The sequence below is a fragment of the Protomyctophum bolini genome, assembly GCF_963924005.1.
Source record: "Protomyctophum bolini genome assembly, chromosome: 22".
Taxonomy (NCBI): Eukaryota; Metazoa; Chordata; class Actinopteri; order Myctophiformes; family Myctophidae; genus Protomyctophum; species Protomyctophum bolini.
The window spans coordinates 20,355,506-20,376,401 of NC_137883.1; the positions used below are offsets into that span (position 1 = coordinate 20,355,506).

At 42.3% G+C, this 20,896-nt stretch overlaps 1 protein-coding gene across 1 annotated transcript in view; it reads right to left on the reverse strand.

The window, feature by feature from the left end:
* The window catches only part of astn2 (astrotactin 2), a gene marked incomplete at both ends in the record, with an annotated part of 472,482 nt that overhangs the window by 12,586 nt on the left and 439,000 nt on the right, over nt 1-20,896 (reverse strand). Inside the window, one exon of the mRNA XM_080756633.1 lies at nt 13,383-13,524. Within this exon, the coding sequence (XP_080612759.1) occupies nt 13,383-13,524 (142 nt within the window). The remainder of the gene's footprint in view (nt 1-13,382; nt 13,525-20,896) is intronic.

A 20,896-nucleotide genomic window follows, 5' to 3' on the forward strand; every position in this document is an offset into this window, starting at 1 on the left:
GAAAAATAAGCAAATCATCCCGGCCGTTTCACTCATAAAGGCCTATTCATAGTCTGGATTTTCGGTGGTGAGGTGACCACCGCTCCGGTGGTGAGCTGACCACCGGAGCTGAAATAACGTTGAACGGTGGTGAGTAAAAACAGAGAGAAGGGCTGGAGCGGTGGCGGTGGTTTGCTCTTCACCGCGGCTCGTGACGTCATGTTGTAGTTCGGTGGTCACCCCACCACCGTAAATCCAGACTATGTATGAGCCTTAAGTATATGAAGAATCAACTGACTGTGAGAAAACGCAAATGTTATTGCTGCTGAATTAGTTACATTTCAGCTAGAAACAGACTATCAAATATGAGGGACGGACTGGCATAAACAATACAGACACACCTCCCCTACAATTTTGCTGAGACAGTTTGTTTATTTTTGGACCACAATGCTTATATGAGACGATTTTGACCCCATGTTATTCTCCATAGACTAGAGAAAAACGTTGATGAACCAGGGGATGAGCGAGTGACGCCAGGACTTCAGCGCTCTATTCAGAAGTGACTTGAGTCCACAAGTATTGGCATCAAAATATACGTTAAAGTACCAAAAGTAACCAACAGTACTCATTATTTGAGATATATCCCATTTCAAGTTTTCAAATGTAGCCTACTAGAATTTACAATTTACTTTGTTAGAAATCTACAAAGTAAAGTAACTAAAGTTTGCCTCTGATATGTTCGAGTGTAGAAGTAAATATGGAAATACTCAAGTAAAGTATGAATACATCAACATTGTATTCATTGTAAGTACAGCACTAGTACTTGAGTAAATGTACTTACAGTAGTAGTAACTTTCCACCACTGATTTCCAGGGTTGGGAACCAGTAGCTATTAGTAGTAGCTAGAATATGTGTTACTTTGTGTCTTACATGTCAGGAGAAAGTGCAATACATCAGGCATATGACAGCAAATACTTACTTAATTGTTTTCTTGGCACTCTATCGACTTGACCACCCTGTTGTTGGTTATGCCACTTAAAATGATCTTACAGTGTCTGAAATAAATAGATTGCAATTTTAATCATGTTGGACAGCAAATGGTTTAGAAAGAAAAAATCTCTCGGCTAGTGCTGTATCCGGTCATTAAAGCAAAATGGAATACAGCATTCTCAGTCCTAAATACATTTAAAAAGGGACATTGTTGAGTGCTGGCCTTTTCCTCTTTTCTTTTATCAGTGTACAGTATATATAATAGAACACAGCTGTAAAGAATAGAGTATGCTACAGTCATGTGACTAAAATGTGACATTTATTTCTACCATAAAAACATCTAAAGTGTATTTCTGTTAACCACTCACGACCTTCCACACTTATACTGATAACTTTCAGCTTGCTTCATTCATTCATTCATTCACTATGTGGTTTTCCTCAAGCTCTTTCTTAACCCCTAATACAGTTGCCATTGTGTCTGTGTTAATACTAAGAAGAGTGTCAAATACTCTATAGCCTATTGCCTATACATTATAATTGGTAAGGAAATGATATTGCCGTTTTCCATTTAGACTTTAAATTAATGACCAGACACAGAGCTAAGTGAAAGAATTGGTGCAATTTGCAGTGGTATACCCTTTATTTCAATGTTGCTGCTAGTTCCGCTTTTCGAAAACATTTTGCTGTCGCTTACAATTAAAATGACGATCTACCGGTATTCATTTCAGACACTGTTATACAGAGCGACTTAATGTAGATCCGAGTGAATGGCACGAACCCTGGTCAACCAACAACAGGCTATAGTCAAGGCCACAGAGTGCCAAGAAGACAATTAAGTGCTACAAAGTAAGTATTTGCTGTCATACGCCTGATGTATTGCACCTTACCTTCTCTTGGCGTACAAGACACAAAGTAACAAATATCCAACACGCCACCGGTTCCCAGCCCTTTCTGGATCCGTGCCCACTTGAAAATCTGGAAAGCGCTTGCAACCTTTTGCATGAACTCCTACCAATGTACCTTTTTTTGCAAACTGTTAACATATTCAATCAATCAAAATGTTCAGTCGGTCAGATGGGGGGGCCGTGTGCATTTTGTCCAAAGGACCACTTCACCCCTTTTGCAACCAGATCTTATTTTAATTAACGACATAGCAAAAAATAGCAAAAGTAGGAGATCTATAAGCTCAAAACGTGTCGACTCGCGTTTAGGGTTGCACAGTAGGCTACTTTTGATGCTTTTGCGTGACACTGTCACTGTAGTATGATCAATTAGGGCTTTGATTAATGAAAACAATTAAAAGGTTAACTACTACAACAATAACTATACATTTGCAGTGGTTGGATAGGGTTTTCTATTGAGACATGGACTACAGGTTGACAAGTAGCACTGCCTGAAGCTCAGTTACTTTCGAGAGTGGTAGAAGTTTGTCCTGGTTCAAATCCTGCATATAGGGCATGAAGAATTGCAGCGATTTAAACAAAATTTGATTGAGTGAGTTTCAACACTTTTCTTTTCTGCAAACAATGTGTAAATTCAGTCAGTGTTGTTTCCTGCATAGAATGATTGGAATGATGGGAATGCTTTAACCACACTTCATTTCCTCATCTGTGACACACAATCCACATATTATTATACAGACACAGTCAAATCAAATGTGTTAATCTAACTCCAAAAGTGTACAAATTGACTCCCAAGGGGCCCATGTTTTGTATGTTTTTAAAGTTTATTGTGACTGTTAATGATTGTGTAAATGTCTCAACCCTTGCGTCCATAATTTGAGTAGGTGTGAGAGGGTGTGTGTTACTGTCATTAATGGCACGCCTGCATTGCTGCAAACACAACAAGTTAAAATATGGAGACAAGAGGTGTCTGCTCCGACACAGCAACGATATGGATGTGGTTAAACATTGATGGAATACAACACTAGGAAAGGTGACAATGATGCCTAATCTCGGAAACATCTATATACCACGGTAGTTAAAACCAAGCCTCTTGTTCATTGATATTTCCCAGCGCATCCACACGCTTAGTTTGAGATAGTGCTCCTGGCATACCTTGATGTTTTCTCCTGCCAATGTATTTGATCCACTACCAATTTCCTCTGCTGTATAGGCCGTTGCTTCGGTCCAAGCATGAAACCAGGCATCCATGACCCTGACGTAGCTTCCCTGCACTATGTCACTGTGTCCAAGGGCAGCTCACTGAACTTCTTCCTACTCCTACACCATCATTGGGAGTCATACAATATTTATACAAATTGATATGAAGTTTTCCAGGAACTTTGGAGAAGTATTTAGTATTTGTTTCCTTTTTTTACCCTCCTGTGGGTGTAAACTACAGAGCTGGTTTAATTAGGGCATAATGCAACATCTCGTAAGTCACAACCAGAACCTGGGTCATGTCAGGTTTATCATGTTTTAAAAAGTTATTTCACTGTGATTTATTTTGCGGGCCTCTATGGAGCCCTCTATTTCTGGCTTGAACTCCACCCAACCCCAAACCTCTTGAGAGAAAACCTTTGAACATTAGCCGAAAATAGCAGATCTACAAGCTTGTAGATTGTCTACTTTTGGAAAAGAGGTTTGGCGTACAGGGGGAGAAAAAAGAGCAGACCATGTACCAAGCCGAAGTTCAATCTTACAAAGAATTGAGGGTTTAAGTGGTTACAAGTCTGAAAACCATCCAATATGTGGTGGGGGTCCCTTCATATCTCTCTCTCTTCCCCCCCCTAATGGATCCTTGGCCTGAAAAGTGTTGGGGTAATATATAAACATTTAGGCCTTAACTTAACTTGTCTACTAACATCCAACGTGTACAGAATTATGATCCTACTGGGAACACCCGAATGTACATGAATATGGGCTACATGAAGTTTTAAAGCATTCTGTATGCAATGCCAAGGATTATTTTAATGTTCAAAAAATTATAATTACATGACTTAGCTTAGACATCGGTAATAGCTAAAACTCTGTGGGCTTTGAAGAAAAACAGCCTCAAGCCATCAATCTTCTATATTGTACAACTTTTCCATTTAGCTCATCGGAACTTATCGCAGCTATCAAAATGTTGTGATGATAATACCTTTGTTGCTACAGTGATAATGTCACCATGCGTAAATATTACAACACGGCAATGTCGTTTTGCAAGTGATAGGTTGAGCGAGTGACATATTACGTATACATTATCGCGGTGCAAGATGCTACATCCGGACAGAGGCCTGAGCTGTGTCCATTGGCACCGCTTTCAAGGAGAACGGAGTGACGTGTTCCCATTATGCCACTAAAGCCCCCTGATAACCCTCCCTCCACTTGTGACGAGGTGTGGACCATTGCTGCCAAGTCTGCTTATTAGAAGCAAATCTGGGCTTAATCCACAGATTAATTTAACATACAAAGTTTGTACCGTACTACAGATAGCTTCCTCCGGTGTAAACCATCAAATGCAAAAGTTGCAATAAACAGATTGAATTATATACATCAGTAAATAAAGAAATACATAAATATACAGGAAATACAGATTAACAAAGACAGCAAAACAGCACAGGTCAAACCGTACATATCCATAACGCCCCGTCACAGCAAGCCAATCTAATCAACGTTCCAGCAGAACTCTGAAATATGGACCCATACCTTCCCAAACGTATTGGAGGAGCCACTTAATGAGAATCCAACCCAATATTCATTGGCCATCTGAAAATTATTAAAAAGCCTCTGTCCACACAGAGTTGTGTTGGGGGGGGGGGTTGCTGGGAAAGGAAGCGCCAGGGCCATAGCAGCCTTGGAAAGATCAAGTGCAAAGCCAACACTAGAGGAGCTCTTATCAACCTCCTGATTAGGACGGACAGAGTTGGACCGTGTGGAGGTGTGCCCTCCGACGCAGCGCCGACGTAAATTGCATTCTTATCATGAGAACAACAAGGCTGCGGTGCTGCCTTAACACAGATAACAGCGCTGCAGGGTTACCACGAGCCATGCTACGTCTCCCCTTGCACGTCTGTGGAAACACACACTTTCAAGTTTCGCAGTGTACTAAAGTTAACTGTAACCCCCCCCCCCCCCCAGCACCACTCGCGCACACACACACACACACACACACACATACACACACACACACACACACTTGCCGGGCACATTTTCAGCGTTGTGAAACTCGGGGTATAGGAATGTGGAATTCCTCACCTCACCTAGTCTGGCTCTGATTTCTCTGGTTTGTATACGGTTTTGCCTGGAGGCTCTCTCCACTGAACCTATACCAATTCCACCACCTACTGTTCTTTTTTTTAACACACACGTGCACACACACAAGTAGGCTGTACACACACACACACACACACACACACCTACCCACCCCCGACCCCCCCCCCCCCCCCCCCCCGGCTGGGGTCTTTCAGAGCTGCAGGGACCACCCAGAGGAGGCATTCAATAAAAGATGACCATGATGAGCACAGAACACTTTTATGCTGTCCACCAGTTGACGTAATAGCTCAGAGAAGACAGTGGGCTCTCCCTTACAACCTATGGCAACCATCCATGTTATTCCCACGGTCCAACTCTGTTGATTTTGCAGACTAATGCTATGACAAAAGAAATCTGACTGACAAAAACTAAATGGAAACTAAATGAAAACTAAGCTATAATGACTAAAAGTGAGACTAAAAATATTGACAATTTCGTCAACAAATAAAAAGTAGATCTTATGATATTTAGTCGACTAAAACTAGACACTAAAACATTCCAGGTGACTAAAATAAAGTGTGAAAACTATTCAAGAGACTATGACTAAAACTAAAATTGCTGTCAAAATCAACACTGCCATATACACACCACAGCGATCTTGCCATATAGGTTAATGGCAGGGTGGTAACTAGCAGCAATTTGCCATTGACTCATTCATCCAAACAGAAAAGTTCTATCTAATTGTATTAAACAACGTCAAACTCACCAACATTGCAGCTGTACAGAAAGCTTGAATTATCCTCTTTCTATCTGCAAAGTGTTTGTTTCATAAAAATCCAGTGTAGACATGTGAGCTACTTGCTAAGTTGCTGTCCTTGCAGGTGATTATTTTGTTGGTGTTTGGAAATACTTGTTGCATATCACTCAGCGGTAGGGGTGTGCCAAAATATCAATATCGCAATATCGTATGGTCCTCCCAATATCGTGATATTGATTAGTTACAGTAGTACTAGTAGGCTACCCATTGTTGTGGACAGAGAAGTTATGGACAAGTTGCAAAGTTGCAGTCAGTGTTTTACTGTTTGGAGGAGGCAATATTCATGTACTTTTGTGACATAAAATATATTTTGGTATAAATAAGATTTTTGCCTTTTATGGTTATCTTTTCGTTTTCAGTTACACATATCGTGATATATCGTTGATGAAATCTCTTGTAATATAATGAATATCGCAATATATCACCAGTAACACGCCTGAGGGCGAGAAGTGACCTTTAGGTCGCGTGCACACATCCGCCTGGGTGACAGCAGACTGCTGGGCGAGCGCTGGTGCTTTGGAATGGGGGGTCAGATCAACATATCCATCTGGGTGACATCTGACCACTGAAGTTCCCAGATTGGTGGGCCGTGAGCACTTTCGAGATGTTCAAGTGGGCCCCGATCCGGAAAAGGTGGTGGAATGTCTGCCATGGCTTAGGGTTAACCAATTAACACTGGGGTCACTTTAGATTTTAGCGTTGGCTGTTCACACTAGCAGATGTACAAGCTTTTGAACATTTAAAAAAACAAAAATCTTGAAAGTGTGAGAACTACTGATTTAGTATGGTTCCCATACTGTGACCCAAAAGAGAGAATAGATGTTTGGGACCCAAACTAGTGAAACTAGCAGATCTACAAGTTCACAACGTGGCACAAAACGATGCATTTTTTTAAATGTATTAAATTTCGTAGACTTTTCTTTTATTTCTTCGTGAACTTTTCACTACTTCATGAAAAATTACTTTTTGCTTTTTAATCCATAAAAAAAATCCATCCATCCATCCAGACTTCCTTCTCCAGAGCAACATTAGTAACTTCCTCCTGGGGGATCCCGAGGCGTTCCAAGGCCAGAGAATCGATGTAATCCCTCCAACTGCGCCTTGGTCTGCCCCGGGGTCTCCTCCCAGTGGGACGTGCCTCGAGGACCTCCCTAGGGAGACGCCCGAGAGGCATCCTAACCAGATGCCCGAACCACCTAAGCTGGCTCCTTTCCAGGCGAAGAAGCAGCGACTCTACTCAGAGTCTCTCTCGCGTGACTGAACTTCTCACCCTATCTCTAACGGAGATGCCAGGCATCCGTCCATCCATTTTGGGAATGTTTTTTTGAAAATGTCTTGAATTAAATAATAATTAAAAACTAAATGTAGAAAAACAAAAATAAGGGACCCATAAAAAGGTTGAGGGTTTAAGTTTAAGTAGGGGTTGAGGGAACAGACATGCTCCCGGCAGCATCCCAGCATACATCTGGCCCCTGCCTGTTGTATCCCATGCTGCTGCTATTCTTGCAACTTTATTACCAGATAAGTAGCGGAGGGAGGCAGTTGCCCAAGGAGAATAAAACGCTGATATCAAATGCACATCATCACAGCCATGCCCCCCCCCCCCCCCCGCCCCAGTACGTAAGTAAGTGCAAGTCTATTGGGCCACTGAAGACACATTTATCACAGCTATGAGATGTCCTTCTTAACAACTTAAAATATAGTCGCTGTCAGGCAGAAACCTTGTATCTCCATATATATGTTTGAGGGCCGATAGCCCCTCCTATGTCCAGCTTTTGGTGGTGTACATATAAACCACATTTTGTCCTAACACAAACATTAAATAGACAAAAGGTGACAAAGGTGAGGATGCAAATTCTGATTGGCCCGGAATGAGATGATGTATGTACAATGATAAGAGCGCCCCTCACCTCACACAGGTGTGATTTTTACAAAAGTGGCACAAGTAGCAGATCTACAAACTCACAACATGTCGCAATGTGACGCGTTGTGAGCTTGCAGATCATCTTTATTTCTTTGGTCTAAGTGAAAGTGGTAAAGTGTACCATGTAGGTATTATATTGAACCAATGAAAAGCATCAAAAAGAGCTTGTAAATAATAACTACATTGGCTCCATTGGAACACATTCATTTTTTCCCTGTCTTTGTCTTTTTCTTTTCGCTTTCTGAAACGTAACTGTTTTGGACATACAAGGTTTATAGCCGACAGAGACGATAGGAGTATCCCCAGCGTGTTGATCTATATGGATTCATAAAGGCGTGCTCTGTCGGGCCTTTGAGCTGTGCCACGAGGCTGAGTGCTATATAAGCATCACTGGCAGGGAGCATTCTGGAACGTTTCAGGAGCCTGCATGTGTCTTATGTGTGGACTCAGCTGTTTTCATTCCAGTCCTCCTCTTCCCTCACTAATAGGCCTTTTATTTTATAGTGATAGGCCTACTTATAATGACATTAAATGTATCCTTTACAAACCAAAGCCAAGGTCAAGGAACATCTGCAATTCCACTACTTTTTTTGGTCCATTGACAAAGTGCAAGACATGAATTACACCTCGTACATAATCCGTTTAACCATGCTTACGCCCAATGTAAATTCCGCCTTATGATGGGGTCCCACACCGACAATAGCCGATCTACAAGCTCACAACACGTCGAACCGCAATGCGTACAATGCATAATTCCATAAAATTATAAATCAGGGTGTTAGGACTGTGAGATTACTGGCGAGGATGTTTGTTTGTCGAGGCTGTAACATCAGATTGGGGACAGGCCTGGCGTTCTCGATATAACGAGCCCAGCCACAGCACTGCGCTAGCAGCACGTGACTCGTCTCCATATTTCACACTGTGACAATTTGGCTTCGGCGCCGCTAAGTGCAGGATGTGTTACGCGGTTACGGCGACGACCACGAGAGCCGCGACCGCACATAATGTCCGTACAACCCCAGGCCAGGGTGGTCTGTGAGCTAACCGCCCGCGTACTCTGAGCAGATATGTTTTATTTTTAAATTTCACTAGACTAGAAGGATAGTCCCTTGCAGCAACTCGTTTTCAAGGGGGTCCACTGTTGGCAGTGGTGGAAAGCAAACTAAGTACTTTCACGTATTAGTTAGTGTGATTGCCCTGAGGGCAATCAGACTATTGTTTTACTGCTCTGTTTATTTTGACGTGCTACTCCTCCCACAGTTTTGTCGCACGCACTCGAGCCATATGTCAAAACGACGGGCTACATCGGGAATCGTGTGCTTGTATTTTGCTAAGACATTTGTTGGATAATTTAATTTATATGAATTAATTAGAATTTCCACATGGACATGAATGGGAAAATGGGAAAATGCAAAAACTCACTTTCAAGTATTTTTTCCTCTGAGACCTTGACTTGGAGGAGAGATTCATAATAATTACTAAAATGAATTACCTTAGAAGTATACCAGTCGGCCTCATGGTGGCGCTATAACAGCCAACTTTACGTTTTGGGGTATAACTCTTGAACCGTACGTAGGTCGTAAAATCTAAAATATTTTTTCCCTGGATTCCTTGGGTCATGACGCATCTCCCCATATAGGCCACGCCCATTTGCGTCTAGATAGATTTCCCGCCATTTAGAATTTTGTTCAAAACACTTTTTGCTCCTCCACCTACAGATGTTGTCCAAATCTCACAAAAATCGCTACACATGATCTCCGGACCTATCCGATTAAAACAGCACAGTCAGAATTTAGATCTTCTGTATCGTTCGGCCGTAATCCTCTTCCGAAGTTAGTGGGAGGGGCCTATTTCACGAAAAACGCCACAACTCACGCACGGAATGTCCGATCCATCCCAAATCTGAATCGCGTGTCGAGGGTGGCTTCATCAACGCGGAGACAAAAGCGATTCCATTTTTGACAGGTGCGATGTAGGCAATCACACTTTGCAATTTCCCAGAATTGCCTCTTTCTAGTTAAGTACTGTACTACTGTATTTCCAATTTCCAATACTTTTACTTCGGCTCCGCTACATTGCAGAGGCAAACAGTGTACTTTTACTCCACTGGATATATTTGAAAACTTTAGTTGGTAGTTACTTTGATTGTTATTACAAAACATTATAAACACTTCAGCCCTGTATACATTTCGGCCATTTGAAAATAATAATACCCTTCTAAATATTTGTAGACATTTGTAATCTTCCCATTTGGAAATGGGACATTCTGCATAGTAGTACTTTCTACTTTTGGTACTTTAAGTGCATTTTGATGCCAGTACACTTGTACTCAAGTACATTTTGAATTCCAGACTTTTACTTGTATAACAGAGTATTTCTAAATTGCAGTATTGATACTTTAAGTAGAAAATGTGAGTACTTTTTCCACCACTGCATGTTGGTGCATGTCGGCATGCACCTCGCAACCGTGATGCTGCTTAAGTACATTTACTTAAGTACTGTACTTAAGTACAATTCTTCTGAGTTATTTGTACTTTACTTAAGTAATTCTAATCTCCAATACTTTTACTCCACTACATCATATTGTACTTTCAGGCAACTCCACTACATTTATTTGAAAACTTTAGTTCGTTTGTAATTACTTTGTAGATTTGCAGTATTGATACTTTTACCTATAAGTAAAACATTTCAGTAGGCTATTTTCTTTCTCCCATCACTGCCCCATCGACAGCAGCATCCACCACTTCTACCATTGGGAGAGTGAAATAATGTGCCCTGGATAACTCAATCCAGCTGTCTATATTTTGTTATACCCCCCCCCCCCCCCCCTAAAACTAAATAACATGTCCAATGGGAATGGTAGACACCCAGGGGAGGATGTGGTATTAGGGATATTTTGTCCAGTCATCCTTGTTTAGAACTGATGCACGCAGTCAGCCACAGCATAATGTTTAATAAGGGGGAGGATTTTCTTTTACGGTAATGGGAAATACTCTTGCTCATAAAAAAATTAGTCAGAAAGTGTATTAAATTAAACGCATTGCAACAAAGTGTGAGTTGTATAAAAGGACATCATCACGTGACGGCGGAGAACAACAAAATGTGTTCCACACGCCGTGGCTGTAAACACCTATTTCAACATCTATTTTACTCCCCAAAGTTAAATAAGTCTGTCCTAAATTGCACCTGGAAAAAAAAAAGAAAATACATGTTTCACGGTTTTTTTCTTCGAATAACTGTTTGAAAAATGTAGTTTAGAAGGCATTGGTAGAATTGTCCCCATGTGGTCGTAATGGGTTAACCATGATGATTGCGTAGATCCCATCTAGGCATGCTACTGCCTGGAAGGTCTCCCACTGATATGTACACGTTGTGGAGGCTGACATCATCAGGTCTCCCACTGAAAGCTGGAAGTAGGAGGGAGTCAAACAGTGCACCTTTATCGGTGTTGTTATTATTACTGCAATTATTGCAATCAGTCACACTAAGAATTGCTACCACCAACCATGTTTTTTCGTATCCAAAAATGGATACGAAAAAAGGGGGCCAATACGAGCTAGAACCAGCTAGCCCTGCTTGTTCACAGGAAGTACTCTAGCAGTTTCTTGGCGAGTACTACATTCAATAGAAATCAAATTTCTGTTTTGTCACCACACTGAGAATGTCACCACTCTGGGACAATGGCCACTCTGGGACAATGGACATGCAGAATGTCACCACTCTGGGACAATGGACATGCAGAATGTCACCACTCTGGGACAATGGACATGCAGAATGTCACCACTCTGGGACAATGGCCACTCTGGGACAATGGACATGCAGAATGTCACCTGGGACATCGACCACACTGCAATGGACATGCAAACAAGCTTAAACTGCATTGTGATTTGTGGTCTGGACTCTGGACAATAGATTTGGTAGTCTAATCACGAAACAATTAGTCTAACCATGCACTTTAACCCTATATGCATAAGATCGGCTGGTTTCAAAATATTCTTAATAACATATATATGCCTAACGTGAAACATTTTAGCAACACACATCTTCTATGGGGGTCCCTAGCTGGCACTAAATGTTTTCAGATTAGATTTGAGCTGTAAATTCCAGTACTTCCATTTGCACAACTCAAAAGTAGACTAGGTCTTTCCCAGCGTGCAAACTCATGATGTCATGTCACATGCATTACGGGTATATTCGTGATATGACGGCTATGGCCGTTTTTAGCTGAATGAGTGTTTTTCGTGCAAAACTAACGGTTGCAATGGATTCAGAATCATGAAAAACCCCTAGTTTGACCCGTCCCATGCTACTTAAAGCATAATGAGATTTGTAAAATGTTGCCTTATATTGGATGTTAATTTAATGGTACCCCAGCTTATTATGCTAATTATGAAAATTGCCTAACATACTGTATGCAAGTTAGCATCCGGCAGTTTCTAAATGCTGGGGACCCATACTAATACTATACTCCACATTTCTAACATAAAACTTTAGGGTACTCAAAATACCCAAGTGGACTATGAGGGCGAGAAGCCTAATAGGAGAGGTCGCGTGCACTGGCCATATAAGCGTGTCTTGAGTGTACAGGGTTTGATGGGGTCAGATCAACGTATGAAATGTCAGAACAGTTCAGCTCCATATATGGAGATCTAAGGGTGGTAGCGGTGGCAGTGTCTTGAGTGTACAGGGTTTGATGAACAGGGCTGGGGCCTTAATTTCCGAGCCTGTTGAGAACTCACTCACTCACTCACGCGGCTGCACAAATGGGCAGGCCCGTCTAAAGTTATAATGTACAGGTATCAGTCAAAAGGGAGACATCAAAGAGGAAGGATGGATGGGGAAGGATCAACATAAGGAATGTCAGAACAGGTTCTGACATATATCCATATACTAATATTGATGACATCAGGGATCTCCATATGGGCTTAATTAATTGCGACAGCAGGTCGCATTTACTATGATATGATCCCTGATTTACTGTCCTCCCTGATGTCATATTGATGTCACGAGACCTGGGCACAATGGGGGTTTTGAGGGACAAAGATGTATGGGGATTTTGAGTGACAAAAAAAACACAAGGTTTCATAGTTAACTGCGACCTTCGGTAGCAATAAGGTTTTTGTCAACTAAATCTTGGCGGGCCGTGATGCGTCAGCGTCATAATGCCTGGATTACACTGAAAATAGACAATCTACGCTTCTGTAGATCTGCTTTTTTTGGAGCACAAACAATACATTACTAGTCTAATTCTATACTGGATCTCTTCTCCACTAGTCCCTCCTTAACATTTTATATTGACAAAATTGCCAAGATATGTAGTTACTAGTCGTCACCACAGCTTCATTTTTATTACTACGAAAAATGTAGTTCACTGAAACTGGACTAACAATAAAACATTTCAGATGACTAAAATATGACAAAAAACTAAATGAAATGCTATTCAAAGGACTATGGACTAAAAAACTAAAATGTCCTTGTGTTTCTGCAGGCTTACTTGTACAGGCTGTCTGGTTCGAGGCACTTGAAGACGACAGAGTAGAGGACCGAGTGAGGATGCTCCCCGCTGCGTCTCCCCGCCACCACACAGGACGAGCCCAGGCCAGAGAACAGGTCGTCCACTAGGCTCAGCACCTCACCTGCAAAGCGGTGGACAGTTAAAAGCATTATAGGCCAGTGGTTTTCAACCCTTTTCAGGTCAAGGCCCAATATAACATTTGGCAGTTTTGTCGTCTTTGGATAAGATTTTGTCCACAATTCCATGCTGTATTGATGTTGGTACCATTAGAGATAACAGGCAAACTTTGATCAAAATAACAATTACTACTGTACATTCTCTAATTGTGTAGACTTGTAAAATAAGTAATGTAATGCAGATGTTTAACAACAATTTAACTCTTGAGAGCGTAAAATGAAACCAAATGGACTAGGGATGTCCCGATACACTTTTTTTGTTCCTGATCCGATCATGATACCACAAAGGTCGATTTAATGGACCCTTACGGGTCCATTTGGTTTCATTTTACGTTCCCAAGAGTTAAAGATCTATAAGGGTCCATTTGGTTACCAACTCTCCATCATTTAGCTGGGGACCACCTGGAACCCCCTCAAGGACCACCGGTGGTCCCCGGACCACTGGTTGAAAACCACTGCATTAGGCTACACTCAAGTGTTTAAGTGCAAAATTACAAACATTTTGTTGTTTTGAAAAAGAGGATAAGAGGTCCGGTTATGTTGTGAGAAATTGCAAGAGTTTTCTCGCAATTCAAAACAAAAACTTTCTTTGGTTTGGTTCCTTGGGGAAAAAAATAAGAAAGAAAGGAAAAAAATAAGATGTGAATTTTGCCGTGAATTAATAAAAACGTTATTTAGAAGAAGAACTCTACTCCAGCATTGAATTTAGCCGTTTTGACTCTTCATGTTCCGAGCCGTTCTTCTATGGTTTCACCTCTGCTCAGTCCGTTGGGAGCCATTTGGACAGCACCGAGCCTGAGGCCAAATAGGACTGTTTTCTGGCAGGAGCCCCTACACGGTACATTATAGAACTGTAGGAAAGCAGCGATTCTTTCCTTTATCCCATTAATACCTGAGGCCCATTCTACAAAATGACTTCTGAATCAGTTTTCTGAAGAAAAAAAAAAGTGTTGCTATTTCATTGGTGTTCAAAAAGTTGTCATGTCCCACAATGAAATGCATTTGGCCGCGGACCGCCATTACACAATATTTAATTCCAGGGACGCCCAGAAGCAACGATTTGCACTGTGAGCTCGTAGGCTATGGGCTCTATTTTCGTCCATGCTAAACCCCTTATCCTTAAACTACGTTTTTGAAAAGTTAAAATAGCCTTCTACATCAACACGTGGAGTGCCACGATTTTTTTCCACCCTAAAACAGTATCAGGTATTATTATAATATAAGGAGGAAGAACTTGTTCCAAAAAGTGTACAGTATTTGTTAAAATCATGCTTTTATGTGGACACGACCACCAGTTCATTAAGTATGCCTGGTTTGCCTGGTGGGTGGTGATGGGTGTTGATCCACCTGAACTGAATTCGCACCCCCAGCTGTAGTTGTATGATAAAGGGGGAGGGGCTAATAGTGTGATGTCACTATATTACTGTTTAATTCATTGGCCCGTTTGACTGTCAAGGGTTCAGCCTCCAGGAAGAAACCCCAAATACAAAGTTAATACACCATTGCACATTAAAACGACTCCAGGGTGTCTAATGAAGTACTGTCACCTCATAGACACATGACAAACTGGAAAAATACAAAAATTGTGGCACTCCATCTTTAACTATTCAAACATGTTCAAAATAGTAAAAAAGGCAAAGTAGTTTAGGGATAAGGGGTTTAGCATGGACAAAAATAGAGGCCTATATCTGCTGTTTTTTAATAGCCAAATAAATGTGAAGTGAACACAGGTGCTTGCCCGGTTCCAATGGGTTATGGGCACATGGTACTGTTACAATGATATCTCACTGAGCGCCCGGCCGGCTCACAAAACACCACTTCACAAGTTGTGAAATATCTTTCATGTCAGCTTACGGGAAAGGCAAGCGACGCACACTTGTTCATTCAGACACAGACATGCGCGCACGCACGCACACACACACACAGGTTTCCAGAGCTCGTGGGGGTGATGGAAAAAAGAGGGAGCTGTCAAAACAGTTTAAAAGCACTCAAACGGTTGGATTTCCAACTATTTCTACAAGAGGTAAAGGGCAGCTTAGTTTTAGCTTATGATACATGGGCCAACTTATAAACATGGGGAGTCTGGCTGCTTGGGGCACAAGGGGATGGTAAGAAAAGGTTGCAGAAGAGGAGGAAAAAGGACTGCACGAACGAATGATTTGACCTTTTCACAAAAAGAGCTCTGTGTATAGGAGGTCCCCCCCCACCCCCCACAAATACATTCCTGTACTGCTGAGCTCCTAGTGCCAGAGTTGCTCTTTCGAAGGCTTTCCCTCGCTTTAACATGAATCTCAAATTGGATTCATTTATTCTGGTGCTAAGCCCGCTCATGCAGGGCTGCGAACGCCATTCTCGATTTGGCCCTAGAATCGTATTTGTGAAGTGTTTTTAATCTCACAATGTCCCGCAAATCTCCCCGCTGACGTTGATGAAGAACTACGTTTATGCCACAGATTTCAAGTTGGGATTTTCATGTATTTACGTTCACTATAAAGTAAACAACTGACATCACGGGCTTCCATGCTTTTTACAGTGCCTGTAAAACACAACACTTTCTCAAACGACGCGACCATATGTACAGTACAGATCACAAACTGTACTGTACATATCTTCATAATCTCTGGGTGAATCGTTCTTTTTATTTAGAAACAATAGAGAGCATATTCTCATATAACCTCAGGCACTGCAAACATGTCTCTGCCTTCAAAAGACCACGATGATTATTTGTGTCACCTAACAGAGAGCCTTTATTAAAAACATTCTTTTAATGTGTGAGCCATTTTTTTCATGGCACAAATCCTCAGTGTTAATTTATCCATTTGTTACTCAGAGCGTGTACAAATGTAACCATATGGACCCATTAAAGGGTCCATGTGGTTACATGTGTACACTCTCCGAGTTAACGTTTTAATGTCCTCTCCCAAAGGACAGATGTAGTTGGCAATTGTAACACTCAAACCCGGTTTCTCCAGCCTGCGCGGGAGACCAAACATCTGCCGCTCAGCTGAGAGGGAATACCCCGCTTGGCCGTGCGGGATATATTGTGCTGATGAGCTTTGGGCAGTACTATTTCTTGTCAACCTGCAGTAGGTGTCCTACCCCAGTGGTTCTCAACCTTTCCAGGCCACAACCCCCAAAAAATAATTTTGAACTAGGGACACGCCAACCTTGGAATTATAGGAGTTGAGGCATTACATTTTAGATTGACTCGGTTCCGCAGATAACTATTGTGAAAATAGCCGATCTAGAAGCTCACAACTAGCAGAGATCCCTGCCTACATCCATCCATCTTCAGCCGCTTATACTGAATCGGGTCGCGGGGGGTAACAGTTCCAACAGAGATTTCCAGTCTTCCCTTTTTCCCCACCGAGCAACTTCCTCCTGGGAGATCCCGAAACGTTCCCAGGCCATTGTGGAGATAGTCCCCCCTCACATCTGGTCCTTGGTCTTCCACAGGGTCTCTTTCCAGTGGGAGACGCTCGGACCTCTGTATTCTGTACTAGATGCCCGAACCGCCTAAATTGGCTCAAGTCAAGGAGCAGCGGTTCTAAATGCAGTGACTAAAAAGTGGGTGGAAACGAATACAGAAATGTTACAAACAATAACACCATTGCAGAAAGACTCGAGCAGTCCTTTATGTTGATGTTTCCAAAGCAGTTAAGTGGGTGTAGGTTCGTTAGCACTGCTACATGGTTCTCTCCACCCTTCAAGCCCCATACATTGAATTTAGATGTCATGTCACCAGACGTATCAGCAAGTGTCCATGGCCACACAACAAGACCGAATGATTCATTGAGACAGTGAAAACGACCACAGCATAAGGATGACACATTTTCTACAGACATAACAGAATCAAATTTGTCACATACAACAGTATTTCTTTTTTTTTTTCTCATTTTATATCGGGCCGTATAAAATAAATAAAAGAAAGCGCCTCTGTCGTCACATCAGAGACTAACACGAAACAGGTGGCCCTGATGGAAGACAGACTAATGGAAGGAGAAAAAAACAAACGGCAGAGAAAAAAGTAATTAAATAGATAGAAAGCAAAGCAAATGAAGTGCAGATCTGCCCCATAAATTGCATTGTGGTGGCTCAGCGATATTCAGCCCAGGGCCACACATACGGTGGACACGCTTAACAGGCAGATGTTTATTTAACTCCTCTCGCCCCGTCGGAGGACACTGCGGTGCAGACCCTCTCTCGGCGGCCACATCAAAAAGCTCCACTTCTTCTCCTGTGCCCACTAAAAGACTTTACGGTTATCCTCTCAGATCTTCCTACGGAATAACTCACCTGCACTGTCAAACACTACCTTGTTCATTTAAAACGTTTAAAATGAACATGCTTTAAATCTAAAGCCTCATCCTGGAGCTGACTGGTCACAATGGAGTAAATATGCAACGCAACGCAACCAGTACATCAGCGGTTTGGAGGTGCCGGTCTCCCTACTCTTCCATTGAGAAATTTAGACCCTGCAGGACACGCGTGTGCGTGCGTGCGTGCGTATGACACCTGCATGTTTTGATAATCAGAATAAATCATGCAGTGGGAAGGGGGCACGGTGTGTGCCCCCTGTGACGGTGTGACGTCAGTGATAACAGACAGACAGACAGACAGACAGACAGTGTCGGTGCAAGTGCTCTCATTGGCTGCAATACAGGACTTCTCGGGACGCGATCGCAACCCATTTCATACTGTACGATGTCCAGTCTGCGACGGAGCCAAATATCAAACCTGCTAGATATTCAGGCAGGTTTGATATTAAGGTGTGATTTGGGGCCCTGAGGATGAATTCAAAATGAATATTAACATCCTAATACTCTCCAATCTTTAGATAGGGAGGGGGGTGAAATTATGACAGGCACTATCTGCTGTCAAAAAAACATATGTGTTTTAAATAGACCCTCATGCTGTTTCTAAGGTGTGATTTGGGGCCCTAAGGATGAATACAAAATTAATATCAACATCCTAATACTGTCCAATCTTTAGATAGGGAGGGGGGTGACAGGCAGTATGCTGTCAGAATATGACCCCCCAGTCAAAAAACATGTGTTTTAAATAGACACTTGTGCCCCCTGTGACAGACGGCCAGAGCAGTCTGTAGTGCTGTCGCCTCACAGCTAGAAGGTCCTGGGTTCGATTCCCGCCGGGGACGCTGTGGGCGTGTTCTCTCCTCCACGTCATCAGTGCCCATACCATGGGCCGGGTTGGCAATAGGGCCTTTCTGTGTGGAGTTTGCATGTTCTCCCCGTGTCTCCTAGGGCAGGTACCCTCACAAAAACACATGCAGTAATCCTGGTCTCTATACTGCCTCTGATGCATGCAATTATCACATAATCTAGAGTTGTCTAAAGAGGCCCAAAGCCAAACATATATACCGATGGACACGACTGGCCCATTTGTGAACCAACTGATGTATATTTTGATAGCTTATGCCTAATACATGTCATAATTGTACATATAAGACTTTAGCCTATGTGGTTAACATGCAGAGAAGCCTGGAGACAGCTGTTACCAGACTAGTGCCATTAAACTCCACAGGGTCTGCGTGAACTCCTAACTATTGGTTGCAATAGTTAGTCTCAGAGCTCAGAGCTTATCTCTGAGTCAAATCATTTGTCTGTCATGAATACAACATATCCTTGCATCTAGAGCTAAGAATACAGTCTAATTATTTAATTACATGTGGTAAACAATGTTCTGTATATTTGATATGGTACATATATATATATTAATATATAAAGAACAAGATTCCTCTACAGGATCTCCTCACTGGTCGACAAAAACACCTTGAAGACCTTAACAGGAGCCCTCGTACAAGGTTTCTTTGACTATGCATCCACCTCCTGGTACCACAGCACCTCAAAGGCCCTTAAAACAAGGCTCCAGACCTCCCAAAACAAACTTGTCAGGCTCCTACTTGGCCTCACCCCCCCGAACCCACCTCACCCCTGCCCACTTTGACAGGCTGGGATGGCTTAGGGTCGACGACAGAGTACAGCATCTTGCAATGGGTCTGGTCCACAAGATTCGATACACCACCAAGATACCCATGTACCTGTCTAAATACTTCCTTAATGTAAACGAAGTCCACACCCACAACACCAGAGGGAGTGCAACAAACCATGTACAACCCAGATTCGGCACAAACAAGGGACTAAATTATTTTCGCTCCTATGCGACCAAAATGTGGAACGCCCTACCAACAGTCATTAAGACATGTGAATCCCTTGGCTCCTTCAAAACTGCTCTCAAAGGGCACCTACGGATGGCTGCAATTCGAAACTGGCCTCTGTAAAAGCTGAATTTTTATCTGGATTGTACTATGTTTTTGTATGGACGTGGTGTTGGGTGTCTGCACATATGCACACATGGCATCAAACGCATGGTGTTGTGTGCAGGCGCCCTACACTCTGTCTTTCGTTTTCTTTTATCCCCCTGTTCCCCTCACTGTATATATATTTTTTTCCCTTTTCGCTTCCTATATGATGAATTCCTGTTCTGTTCTTTAACTACATAGAAGTGTCTATTTGTTTGTCTCTAAATGTTTTGATGAATTGAACAATGTGGACCCTGTTGTAAACAAGTGTAAGGCTTAATTGGGTCGTCCACTCACAGTTAACAGTCTTTGTATTGAGTTTGTGCTTGAAATGTACTGTAATTCTGCAAACTGTTAATAAAGATTTCAATCAATCAATCAATCACTCAGAATAGCCCTAGTCACTGATTGGTCAGTAAGCAAGGACACTTTAGGTCCCACCTCCCATGTGAGGAGGGAGTTTCAAGTTTCTACAGTAGGCCTATAAAGGCTATACGCTCTTGCTAAACGGTGTGACATACAGAAACTATAGTTGATTCGAATTGGACTTTCGTTGTGCATGTCTCCATTTGCGCATGGGCCTTTGATCCTATGGCCTTGTAAGCTGAGTTTGTCTGTATCAATAAAACTGTGGTACAACATTAGACTGAAAGGAAACTTCTCTGCCTGATTCATTGAGAGGGTTGGCCCACCGTTGTCCTGACTCCTGCTGCTTCCTGCAGGCACACAGCCGTCGGTCCAGATTCATCACAACCCAGCTTATGATCGCAATATGTGCGATTTTCAGTCCACAAAATTGCGTCGTGGTCCGGAAATAGCCACTCGACAAGCCTATACAACGTGTTGTCAGCTTGTAGATCTGCTATTTTTGGCGCATGACATCGACATAGTCTAAATCAGGCTTTGCTCACGCAAGAAACGTATTGAATAGCGCATGGCTGCATTATCCGACTTTAGCTACAGTACATGTACAATAAACACACACACACACACAC